Raw genomic sequence first — 13,526 nt, forward strand, 5'->3', positions numbered from 1 at the left:
GGATAAGTGTGTGCGTCGGGGAGGAGAGTACTTTGAAGGGGTCCCAGACCTGTAACTTCTAAATAAAGTACATTTTGTTTTATGACGTCAGTCCGCGTATTTTTTGAACAGCCCTCGTATGTTTTTGATTGGTGAAAAAGGAAAGACAGCGATCGTTTGTGTGAATCTTTGTTTACTTTAGGACGTACTTATGACCTGACTTTGTGGTCATTTGCTGAAGATCTAATTGCTGAAGAAAATATGAACGTCATATAAATATGGCTTCTCAGAAAAGTTCGGTATTTATAGAAGTAATCCACAAACGTGATACTTGTGAAACGTTATCTTCGTGCGTGTATGTGAAGTAATGTATAATATCAGCTTCGATTATTATTTTTTTTTACAGCTGTCGTATCCCTGTTGTCAAACATATAATAACCCTTTGTTTCTTAGGTATGTGAAACATCGTACACATAATGATATAAATACTTGACCCAAGTCTTGACCTGGTGTATAGAGGGGAGCACAAATGTCTTGTCTATCTTTTCAGGTGTTACAGAGAGTTTATTAATCACACATTTTTGTAACTGTAAACTTCTGTACATATATATCGTAACTGCTTTATATCTGTGTTATATGTCTAGTTTGGATAATGACTGTCAAATCCAAATTTCTAGTTTATTGTAGTCCACTTACTTTTAAAAACACGTTCATAATTTAATATAAAATGGAAATAATTATTTTATATAATTGATAAGACAGGTGACGTAGTTTAACTAGAATTATTGCTAAACGCCTTGTGATTACTAATGGTAGAAACTAGTCTTACACTGCTGAATTGGAGACGCCTAGCACAGAAACCCCTCGTGTATCTTTGAGCGAATTCAAAACGAAAAAACAACAACATTCATAACAAGAAGGTATTTATTACTTTAAGAACTGGTTTTCACAGAAAGAAAGAACTGAGAGCGTATGCTGTCTCCGTGTGTTGATCAATTAAAACTCGAAAGAAGACATCTTGAACACATTAATCTTATTCTGGGTTAAACTTTCCAGAGAACCGAGTAGCTACAGGAAACTAATTTATATTTGTTGAAACTTTGCTGATGACTGAAACAGATGACAAGCAGGCCTGCTTAGATGTATGTGAAGTTTTTAAATTGTCTTGTTCAGTTACATCATGTGATTTCTCTTTCAATAAGATCATCTATAATCATGTTTTTTTCTTTCCTTATTATCACATTCTGTTTTCACGACGGCTCTATTTAACTTATTAAAAGAAAGCTGTTTATAAATGATTTAAATTGTGGATTACAAGCTTATCCACAATCTTCTTAATGCAAATCCAACGTGTCAACAAACAATTAGCATTTGATATTTTTAATAAAGAATTCCTAACCATTAAATGTTGTGGAATTGTTGTACCCGTTTTCTGTGAAACTATCTAAATCACATTGCAATATAGGCTTGAAGATGATTGGTTGAAAGCTATTTCAATTTAAGAAATAAGTTAATATTTTATACACCACTCTTAGTTATGATTATATCGCCCACATTGGTGTAGAATGGTGTCGTCCATATTGGTTATGCAACTATTGATTATTTGTTATTAAATATCTATAATTTATAGGTTCCATCTCGTAATTTTAACGCATAAGTAAGGCTTGTTGTATTGCAGAGTTCTGAACAAGTTGTGTCTGTATTTTTTGTAGGATCTCGTGATGTCGACGGTAGAAGTGTTATGATAATACACTGTTCCGTGTTCAGAAACCTTAAAGTTACACCATCAGGATTAGCCGAGTTGTTCATGTATTTCCACAGTGTTCCAAGGTAAGATGTTTTTCGTCAGTGAATGTTGATTTGGTATTTCGCTAAACGGATGTATGTGTATTTCTCAGTATAAGTGTCTTTTGATACGTTGTTCACGACTTTTACGGAGTGTTACAATAATTTATTGAGAAATTCACATTAAAGACTTGTTCAGATGTAAGGCTCGTGTATGTCAACATTCAAGTTTTGGTTGATGGTGGGCGATGCTTTCAAACTTGAGTTTGTTATGTGTGATGATTTACTGTTATATATCTATATTGATATCGATATTAAAGTTATGTTTATGTTTAGAAATATACGTAACTTATACTGTTAAATCTGCATTGCGAAATTCATACCCACACACTAAAGTTGTAGATGACTCTCGTGTGCAAAATTCAACGATGTATGTGTGAACGTAAACACTAGTGTATTGTTAGTATTGTTGTGCAAGTTGAAATTTCTAGAAATTCTTTTCACTCCTATAAATGTAACCAGTGCGACGCAGAATGAGACAGTACATATTGGTTTGCTATAGTTGATATACTATAAACGACGGAAGCTATAACTGCCGGAAAACCTCAGATATCTGACCATAATGTCGTGTTTCTTTATAGCAAAGCCACATCGGGCTATCTGCTCAGCCCACCGAGGGGAATCGAATCCCTGATTTTAGTGTTGTAAATCCGCAGACTTACCGCTGTACTAGCGGGGGGCATATGACCAGAAACGTTTATAGATTTCGAACATTATAAACCATTTAACTTCAGCAAATGCATATAGGACACAAGAGCTAGTTAGCTCTCCGTTAAGTTAATTACACCTTCATCAACTCGAAACTTAACTTGCTCATCGTGAACCCTCGATAAGATATCAAAGCTTAAGACCAGAAACAAGATTTGATATTGTTTGTAAAACTTTTGTACATAATCATTACTTGTAATAACCGTTATTGTAAATTGCATTATTGTTTGTATATTAAAATATATTTGTATTAAAGAAGAAACTTTGGTAGTCTTGTTGGAAAGAGTCATAAATTGGATACATATCGACATTTAATTAACTTCTAAATTTAAATTATCTTAACTGATTAATAAATTATTATTATTATTAATTATAATTATCATTAAATCACCATAACTGAATTCCAGGCTATTTCAAATTGTAATACATAATATACGATATTAAGCGGTATTTCGTTTCCAAGTATTATAAATACCAGTTACTTTAAAACAATTTGCTCACACTGCTCAACCAGTACTTCGAGCAGCCTTTGTTAGGAAATATCAGATAATGAAAAATCATGGTCCCACAGTTTTTTACTATTTCTATTTATAGTAGTTTTCAATACAGTATAGGGCCCGTTGGTTAGGACCCTTCACTTGAAATCTTAGGATCGTGGGTTCTAATCCCCGTTCTTCCAAACATGCTCGCCCTTTCAGCCATGGGAGCTTTATAATGTGACTGTCAGTCCAACTATTCGATGGATGATGATGACTAGCTGCTTTCCCTATAGTCTGACTGCGAAATTACGAACGGCCAGCGCAAATAGTCCTCGTGTAGTTTTGCGTGAAATTCAAAACAAACCAAGCAAATGCAGTATACGGCGGTGAGTTTACACATTTACAACGCTAATGTCCAGGATTTAATTCCCTATGGTGGACAGAGTGCAGGTAGTTCATTGTGTATTTTTGCACTAAGAAAATCTGAACTACACTACAGTACAATAATTGTCGTCTTTACTTGCCCCATGATTTTTAGGATGGAACAATCTCTCTCTGGCAAGTGTACAAAACATTTATTATTTTTCTGTAAATTTAGGAGCCTGAATTATATCAAAATTTACGTCACATTTACAAGTATCCTGCATTGTGGCTCTGATGGTATGACATATTTTAATCCATGTCATAGTGTTTGGAACAGCAAGAAAAACTTCAGTTGTACAGTAAACTGTTTGGTTTAAGCAGAAAGGTTTGTGATAGTTATTAATATCCACAAGCACTACTGTTTACATAATAAATTATAATACGTATAAATGTCAAATACATAATCTTAGTACGACTTTGGAGCCTCACCATGCCGTTAGATGTCGCTACGTCCACCATACTCTTATCAGACGATTGTTCATCTTGAAAATAACCCTGCAGTCTTCTTTCCATTGCAAAAGTCTTTTACGTGAGGCTGTTGTCCAAAGTACACCATTCCTTTTCGTAAATTTTCTGTAATCCATTTGTTGCACGAACAGATGTTTCCCCAGTGCTAGTTTGAAGAGTCCGGTTGTACATAATCCACAGTTTGACTTATTTATCTTTGTTATGAATACCTGTTTTATTCATCAGTTGCTTGAGACCTACAATGGTTGAAAGTATGTCTTAAAAACGTGCCAGATTTCCAGATTGGAATATATTTTATATGTTGCGTACTGTTTCATGGGGCACATAGACTAACTTTTACCACTGACATTTGTGTTCCTGGCTTCACGCCTGTTACAAGAAGCCGAATTCTGTTCATCACGGCTGGAGTACAATTTGTTGTAGGTTCTTTGTGCATGTTTCTGGTACCCCTAATTGGTCTCTCTTTTTTCGTTTTCCAATACCATTAAATGTAAGGGATATAACTTCTTAGAAAATTTCAGTTCCGATTCGAACATATCTTTATGACCTGACTGTGTGAGTACTGTGCGTCGAAAGGGGCTGCTACACACCATTCCAAAACCGGCCACTTTTCATGGCATCCCACCATTTAAGAAATAAATGCTAAGCAATGTGAAGATGTAGTTCTGATACATTTCTGTTCCATTGAGAATTTATCAGCCGTGAATTGTTACGTAACTTGATTTGCTTATTGAAAATCGTTTTAATATAACATACACAACCTTGATGAAGTTATTTGTGTTCAACAAATAAAATAACATTGTTGCAATGAATTATCTCCATTTCTTCAAATCTTAGCTATTTAGGATAGCTCTGTTGCTTACTTAATAGACGTAGCCAGTTTTATATATATTAAATAAGCACTGTTGGAATACTGAAAGTAATTTTTATTTCTAAATATTTTCAAGTGTGGCATCAGCTTTATTTGACCCTATCGAGGTCAATTCGACTAATATTTCTCAAAATTTTATACTGATGTTATAACTGTTATAGCCTTATAGATACTACTTACTAATTTTTGGATATTTCTGATGAGAATAGAAGCCAAGTTTGTTGAATGGATCGTCATGCAAAATCAGTGACGTAAATAGATCTCAAAGGCCCTGGAGAAAAATTAACCCCCCTTCCCCCAATTAAAACATTTTCTATGTTAAATATTTATTTTGAAGGGTCCCCATTAGGGGTCCATGACTGCCTGGGTCTTACCCCACATATCGCTACGCTATAACGCATGTAATGTCTTGTAATGGCATAATTTGTGTGGATATACTGTGGATTCGTTGCCTCTTTATATATGACGGCATTTTTTTCATGGCTTACACAACATTATACAATTGATTAATGTTTTGAAATGAGAAAAATATCCTTGAAAAAATTGTTTTTTGTAGAAAGTGAGGAAATAAAACAATCACCACTGATATTTAAGACATAGCACTGATTCTGTTCATAGTTTTATTAGTACATAGTTACTTTGATAAAAGTATCCACATTAGTTTTTGTCATTAGTACAATTTTAAATCCACAATATATTTTTCTATCGGTTTTCTACAGGAAGGAAGTAGCTACGCGTGGATTTTGCGTTTTGATAGATGATCATAACTCGGAGGATTCTGATTGGACAGTTTTAGATGAGGCTTTTTGTTTGGTTAAGGTGGGTTTAAAATTACTTTATTTTTCTTAGTGCCACATTAATGTTCGTAGGTTATCTATTGAAGAATATTAAGCCACCGCGAAGTGGAAAAATACATGTTGTGTGGATAACATTCCGAATTGCACGTTTGATTTTTTTTTTTTTTTTTCCGCAGGCAAGCGTTTCCAATATTATAAGCATTATTTTGGTGTGCACTGAAAATGAACCCAAACTCGAAGCAACGCCTTTGTTTACAACTAGTGGATTTAAGGTAAAAGTTCATATTTTTACGAAGTAGGAGGGGAAGGTGTAATTTTGCTGTCGCATGATATTACTGTAAACAATCTTAATTAGTTACAGATAGAACTAGTAATCGATAACTCCCATATCCTTGGACTTCTTATTAAAGTGCTAAACTAAAGAGAAACTATCAATCAATAAAAGTTAAGGTACAAGATAACATTTGTATACAAGAGGGCAACCCGAATTTTGTTAGTTAAGAACTGGCCACAGTCTGGTAATTACCAGATTCTTAAACCTTCAACTGTTCATCATCTTCGGCTCTACATAAGAGGGTAAAGCTATTAACTTTAATTACAGTATTATCAACTAGGTGTAATTGGCGTGTTTCCCCATGTTTTTAACGTGTTTTTTTAGTTGTTTGTTGTTGTTGCAGATATATAAATGTTTATTTTTTTCCCCTAGTATTTTGTTGTCGTAACTGTGGAAAAACTACACAGTTTTGTTCAAGAGGACCAACTGCTTCCCAAGCACTCTGGTAGTTACAAATATAATCACCAGGAGTGGATTAGTTTCAGAATGGTAAAAATAAATAGTATTTGTTGCGTCAAAATTTTAACGCTTCACAAAATTTTAATCAAATCTTTTAACATCTATATTGCCTAAATAATCCTCTTCGAGTGTATTAAATATTTACGTGAGTTTTATAAATGAATGATTCTGTATATTGTCAATTTGGCACTGAATGACCATATGAATTTTTTCAAGTTATATATAATCAACCGATATCATAAGTTCTGTTTTTGCTTACATTACTTATTTATTTAGTAAAACATTCCCATGAAGACATATATCTGCTGTTATTTTGTTTTAGTTCCTGGAGCCCTTCATTAATGGCTGTCAGTTACTGGGACGCCACCTAGTGACCGTCATGCAAGAGCTGCGAGGGAACAAACTTCCACCAAGCGCTTTATTAACAAGCCAGATAATTGAACAAGAGAAAAGAATTATTAATCAGGCTTTTCAGGACGAGCAGCTGCGCCATCTAGTAGATGAGGGAGATACTGTTTTAAAAGAACTGGAATCGTACAGCAATAAAACGATGGATAATCATGATTATAGGTATATATATATATCTTTCATTACTTGTTACTCATTATTATTTAAAAATATTTGTTTTTATGAAAAAATTATAATATTCTAAATTACTTTATGCAGTAAATATACAAATAGAACATTAAATAAGAAACAACTAAATGAATCTTCTGAAGTGGGAAAAATTATAAAACTGAATATTCTAAAGTAAGTTATTAAAATAAAAAAGATTAAACCCTTTAAACTAATTCTAGTAATTTTGCATACAGATTAACATTTTCAATTTAACAACGCTTCCCCGTGACACAGTGGTATGTCTGTGGACTTACAACGCTATTATCTGGGTTTCCATACCCATAGTGGGCAGAGCACAAGAGAGTCCATTGTGTAGTTTTGTGCTCAACTTCAAACAAAACAAACTTTATACGACACGTTGGTTTTGCTCCAGACACCCCTGTAATTCAAGTACAGCCGTCCTTAATCTTGAAGTGTTGTCAGAGGGGGCTTAAAACTAGCCATCAGCACCCCTTGGGCTTTGTTATGCTTCTGAAACGAATAATGGTACTAATTATTACGTGTATAATGTACCCACAACTGAAATTGGGAATAAGAAAATATTAAGCACCATCACTTCTCGAACTTTAGACCTTTGGATTTGTTGTTCAGTAAGCCAACCACGTCCAAACTGAGTATATTTCGTCTAAAGACTTTATGCCCTGGTGGTTAGTCAGGGTCGCTGTTTCGTATCTCCAGCACCAAGCATGATCATCCTTTCAGGTGTGTGGGTGATATGATGTCACGGTCAGTTTCACTGTGTTTATTGGTAAGTGAATAGCCCAAGAGTTAGCGACGGGTGCTTTTGGCTAGCTACTATCCCTCTAGTCTACCACTGCTAAGTTAGGGACGGTTAACGCAGATAGATCTTATGTAGCTGTACTCTAAATTTAAAACAAATAGCACCTGACCCTCTCACATCCCTATTAAATTTCGACGGAGTCCTCGCTGCGAAGAAGGACGGTATGTTGATTTGCACATGTCCGTTCGTCTCGATAATAATTTTTTACCAAACTTATAAAACAAGTACTGAATGCAAAATTCTAGACGTGATTAACTTTTGAAGGTCAGGGGTCAAAGTTGGGACACTATATTTTAGAGATATAATTTGTACTTTATTTTCATTGTCATATTTCGGGAATTATAATCGGGATGGTGTTATGTTTAATGTATTCACTAATAACAGTTGAGTATTTTATGTAAATGGGATATTGGATAACGCTATATTTTAATAAACAGTATTAGATCAGAAATAAGAAAGCAACAAAGATTTCCTGATTTTTATCTCGGGTAGTTGAGCAATAAAGGTTTGGAAGATAGTAATTTCTTTATATAAGTAAAATTCTTGTTAACTTGTTATGTTAAGATGTCTTTCAAAATACAATGAATTATATATCATATAGCAGCAAACACAGTACTCTGATTGTTTGAGAATTAAAAATATTACACGTATAGCATGGGGGGAAGATGATGACTTCTAGGACAGAATCGATTGTCAAGCTGTTAGATTAAAAATGTTTGTCGTTCAGTCTAGTTGTAACATACAATCGGGATAATTAGTTTTCAACTTCAAGATATCAAGGGTTCCATGACGATCTTACCACCACCAAATATAAACAATGCCTTTCTTACATCCAGATAAGGGTTCTTGTGGTCAGCCTTACCCATGTATTCAACATATATAGTTATTCGCTCAGCAAATGCTACCATGTTATTTTACAATGTACGTTCGTCAATGTCTTTTTTTTTTAAGTATATGCTAGGTATTTGAACGCTGGCTTATTTACTGATTACTTATTTACTAAAAACAAAACTAAAATGTTTAATATATATACAGTAAGTATATGTGTGTTGGGTTAAGGATTCGTCAATAGTTAACACAGAATACGACGTTGGATTATCTCAACATCAGTAAACACAGCTTCCAACAGTCGTCTGTCTGCTTTTAACTTTCCTTATTATAAAAATAAATAAACATGAAGTATTAACTTACAAAATAATTAATACTGGCTACACTAAACGGTCATGACAATGAGTTAGTAGAATTTTTTGCAGCTGATTTCTCTCATAAATAGTCATTTATCGATTAGCGAATAAACTCATTAAGATGACAATAGGTCAGCAGAGACTAAATTCGTAAAATTAACATTTCAGTGTTATCCTTATTTGGTTATAAATGATTAAAAGTTGCTTCAAAGGAAATGTGGAAGTATTTACTTGTACCTTTAGAAAGCTTAAGTCAAGTATATAACCATCTTACTAATACAGTTATGTAAACTTTAAACTTACTGGATAGATAAAACGAGCTTCTTCCAGGAACACGATATGGTAGAATATAAGGCTTAGTGCTGATAAATCTACAAATAACATACTCAGATTTCTAATACTGTTTTTGCTAAAACTGGAACCTTGTATACAAGTGTTCTATCAGCATTATTTTGCATATTTTGTTGTTGTTTTTTTCACTTGATAAACTAACTGCAAGTTAATTTTAAACCTCTTATGTTTTATGTTACAATGGTTTTATGAGGTAGATATAACTTAGCATGCTTTAGCAATTGAAACTGAATCCTAACTACTTGTGTAAATACTGGGCTAACGTTTTTCCCGTTTGTTTTTTTACAGAATAGGTCGTCACTGAAAAAGGTGGCCTAGTGATTAATGTGTCGGACTTGTATCTGAAGGTCCACGGCTCGCGTCCAGCTGACGACAAACAATTCGTATTTCGCACTTTGAGACCGTGTATGTCTTATAAAAGTTTAGGTCAAATCGAACTGTTAGATTAGCTCACGAATTGGTAACAAGTTCTCCTAGATGCCACTTCATAACTGGGGCGCGGCCAGCGCAGAAAATCCTTTTGTGAATATATTTAAAGAAACAAACTTAAATGAAACACTACTATTAAAAACAAGTTTTCAAAATGTTGTGATTAAACATGATTTATGCTACAGTTTCGACAGTTCGACAAATAATTCGCCAGAAGTAGGTGAAAAACGTGACGCTGTTAATCCAAGCTTTATTTAGGTGCTACGATAAAGATGTTTGTGGATCTTAATACTAATACTTGGTGCGTATGAACTAAGGCACAATATCACCACCACTTGTAAAAACATGGGCCACTCTTTACTTTATTCTATCGAAGTTTACTTCGGTTTTAGCATTGTGCGAATATTGCACTAGGTGACGCTTTGATATATTATAAAGTGCATTTGGAAATATATCATTAAAAATGTCCTCGAATTGTACTTTTATCTTAGAATTATCGATAGATTCATATTGACTCCTATCGGCTTCGTGGACACAACTATTTCTTAAGCATATTAAGTATGACTGACTTGGTTATAGACTTCGTAATAGCATAGAAATCCCACACAAAATATTTGAACTGTCATCAATATTACAGTTAGTCCATTCAGTAACCACTGAAGTGTCTTACATGAGTTACGTAGAAAATGAGTATTCTAGCCCAATGTTTTACACCGAGTCTTGTAGCAGGGAAAAGCATTAAATTATTTGACTGTAAAAGTTTGACTGTCAAATCTATTTATGTTTACAGAGATTCAATCAGAAAAGCAAGAAGCCTACACAACGAGTTAAAAACGACCGCGGTCAAATTAGCCCAACTAGCAGACCAAAGACTGAAAAAACTGGGAGAATATTTGCAGGTTAAAACTTTCGAAGAAGAAACCCATCAGGTGTGTAACATACATCATACCGGATTCTGTGGTTTTACAGCAGTTGTTTTCTTTAATTAACAGGTTTACTGACAAACAAAACTCTGTACTTGTTAACCAAGTAAAATCAGTTCTTAATTTATTCTTTAGAAAAAATGATTTCAATTATTTGTAAATAATAATCTCAGTAAATTTGCTTCTAAATTGGTAAGAATCGAAGCTGAAAAAAAATACGCGCGTTAACTATGCTTCACATTTACCAAGTTATAGTGTTAAACTTACAAAAACTTATTGAGACAGGTAGATTCACGCCATTGAATACTTGGCATGTTCTAATGCTAATCTTATTGAAGTAGTAGTGAAAACGTATGTTTATAGTGGTGAGTAAGAAAGCGCGTGAATTACCCCAGATTCTAATATATGCAGTGTAACTCTAAATATGGTGCATTTCAAACAGTTAAAAATGGTGTTATAGAAAAAAATGTGTTTTATATTATCGATAAATGAAGAGATACACAAACGTCTTTATTAAAAACATATTTTTACACTACGAGATGAATTTGTTTCATATTGAAATTCCACAGACTTTACTGCTAATCTTCAGGTGAATATTAACGATTGGACTGTTGAGACTAGGCTTCTTATTTCTGTGTTCTCTAAGTAAGCTATTCTATTTTATTATTATTTTTATGCGGTTACTTTTATTAAAAGTATTTATCACGCCATTTAATATATCTTATGTCATTACACTTTAAATTTTATATTATTATTATTATTATTATACTTTTATTATAAAATATCATTTTGCACTGTTAGATTAGTGTATGCATTGAGGACTAACCTAAAACTCTTAAGCTGGCCGAACGTTGCGAGATATTATTAGGATTATGGCCAAACATATCGTTGAGAACTCGTGAAACAATGCCAGTTTTCATAAGTAAACAAATATGAAAGGCGCGTTTAATTAATGATACTGATTGCTAGGTTTATTTTTAGTTTCCTGAAGTTTCATAGCTTGTTCAACAAGTCACTAACCCGAAGTACGCCTCTTTAAAGTAAAATTTATGAAAGCATACAATACCAATCATACCACAAGCCACAGATGTTATTCCGCTCATAACACAATACAAATCTACTTAATGTCGAAAATACCAAGTAAATAGGCTTAGTTTGAAACTTATTAACATATTAGTGTGTATTTCAATAAGAACTAGGAACACAAAACTGTGCATATATGTTTTTTTTTCATGTGTAAATACCAAGAAACCTCCACAAACTGTATATAAAAACATTCGTTGAGATTCTTTACTAACAGTTTAGTGCACCAGTGAGAGTCAGTGGTGTTAAAACAGCGTTTTTCATCTATTCTTGGTACAGCTGTTATCACTTCATGTCATTTAGTAAGGTTATTACTTTACATGACGTGAGAAGTTACTCTTACTTGGTGCGATCCAGTAAGATTGTTACTTGGATATTTTAAGGTTTTATTACTTAAGATCGAGTGAGGTGGCTGTTACGTAACAAGATCTAGAAATGTTATTATTCAGTATGCTTATTACTAAACTATACATTTCATATTTTAAAAATTAGTCCGTTGTATAAATTTCTCTACCCTGTGTGTACACATATATTACTTGATTAACATTTTATATAGCTATCGCCGTGATTTTGCGGATTCAGAATAGGGTACTTTCACACCTACAGACATGACTATTGGTATTATGTGATTATGTACTTCGAATCTATTTAACACATTTTGTATATTTAGTTTAGCATATAATAATGTATTTTTCAGGCTCAACTTGAGGTATTTTTCTCTGTTACAACAAATAGCTTATCTATATACATTAATGTATTTCTGAATGTTTCTGTTCCTAACGGAATTTTTTTTTTTTCGCCGAACGAGTCGTGTATAGAATTGAATCATGTGTTATTTGTACAAAAGTGTTTTGTTCTACAGATTGGTCGTTTTCACAGCTTCCATCTTCAAAAGTATAATCGACTCCTCTCCTGTGACGTGAATATTCCTTATAGATGTTTCTCATTGCTCCCTGTTCTATAACAGAAAGCGCGCGCCTAGACCATAGTGCAGACTTTGAGCTAAAACAAAATTGTCTCAGGATACGTCGTAACCCGTGTATGCAATTTAGGTTGTATTATCATGTTGTACTTAATTATTTGAACGAAAAATAAAAAAATTGCGCTGATCGTGATAACCGAAACCGCGTGGTTGGTGGTAGATTTTATTAAAAATCACCGTTAGAGAACCTCGCTTCGTGCGCATTAAGTGTGGAAACATGGACCTACCTGTCTTATCATTACAGAGCCTCACTTCGTGCGCATTAAGTGTGGAAACATGGACCTACCTGTCTTATCGTTACAGAACCTCGCTTCGTGCGCATTAAGTGTGGAAATATGGACTTACCTGTCTTATCGTTACAGAGCCTCACTTCGTGCGCATTAAGTGTGGAAACATGGACCTACCTGTCTTATCGTTACAGAGCCTCACTTCGTGCGCATTAAGTGTGGAAACATGGACCTACCTGTCTTATCGTTACAGAGCCTCGCTTCGTGCGCATTAAGTGTGGAAATATGGACCTACCTGTCTATCGTTACAGAGCCTCGCTTCGTGCGCATTAAGTGTGGAAACATGGACCTACCTGTCTTATCGTTACAGAGCCTCACTTCGTGCGCATTAAGTGTGGAAACATGGACCTACCTGTCTTATCTTTTTACGCTTTTCTTTATGCATGTCAAAACTCCTGCATTATCTATAAACCCTAATGGAAGTAAGAAATCATATTTAATATTTCTATGGGGTTGAGCAATAGGTGTATCTTCTAGTTAAAAGCTGATTCTAGAACTCTGGGTTACTTGTAGGTGGAAATTAAT

The 13,526-nt window shown here is 34.0% G+C and overlaps 1 protein-coding gene across 9 annotated transcripts in view; it reads left to right on the top strand.

The window, feature by feature from the left end:
* Window positions 1-13,526, top strand: part of LOC143250793 (puratrophin-1-like) — a 208,357-nt gene that overhangs the window by 157,813 nt on the left and 37,018 nt on the right. For all 9 annotated transcript variants that reach the window (XM_076501789.1, XM_076501788.1, XM_076501792.1 and 6 more), the window contains 6 exons: window positions 1,692-1,809; window positions 5,493-5,592; window positions 5,747-5,842; window positions 6,277-6,393; window positions 6,686-6,933; window positions 10,517-10,655. In XM_076501789.1, the coding sequence (XP_076357904.1) occupies window positions 1,692-1,809; window positions 5,493-5,592; window positions 5,747-5,842; window positions 6,277-6,393; window positions 6,686-6,933; window positions 10,517-10,655 (818 nt within the window). The remainder of the gene's footprint in view (window positions 1-1,691; window positions 1,810-5,492; window positions 5,593-5,746; window positions 5,843-6,276; window positions 6,394-6,685; window positions 6,934-10,516; window positions 10,656-13,526) is intronic.

Source organism: Tachypleus tridentatus, chromosome 5 (assembly GCF_004210375.1).
Source record: "Tachypleus tridentatus isolate NWPU-2018 chromosome 5, ASM421037v1, whole genome shotgun sequence".
Classification (NCBI taxonomy): domain Eukaryota; kingdom Metazoa; phylum Arthropoda; class Merostomata; order Xiphosura; family Limulidae; genus Tachypleus; species Tachypleus tridentatus.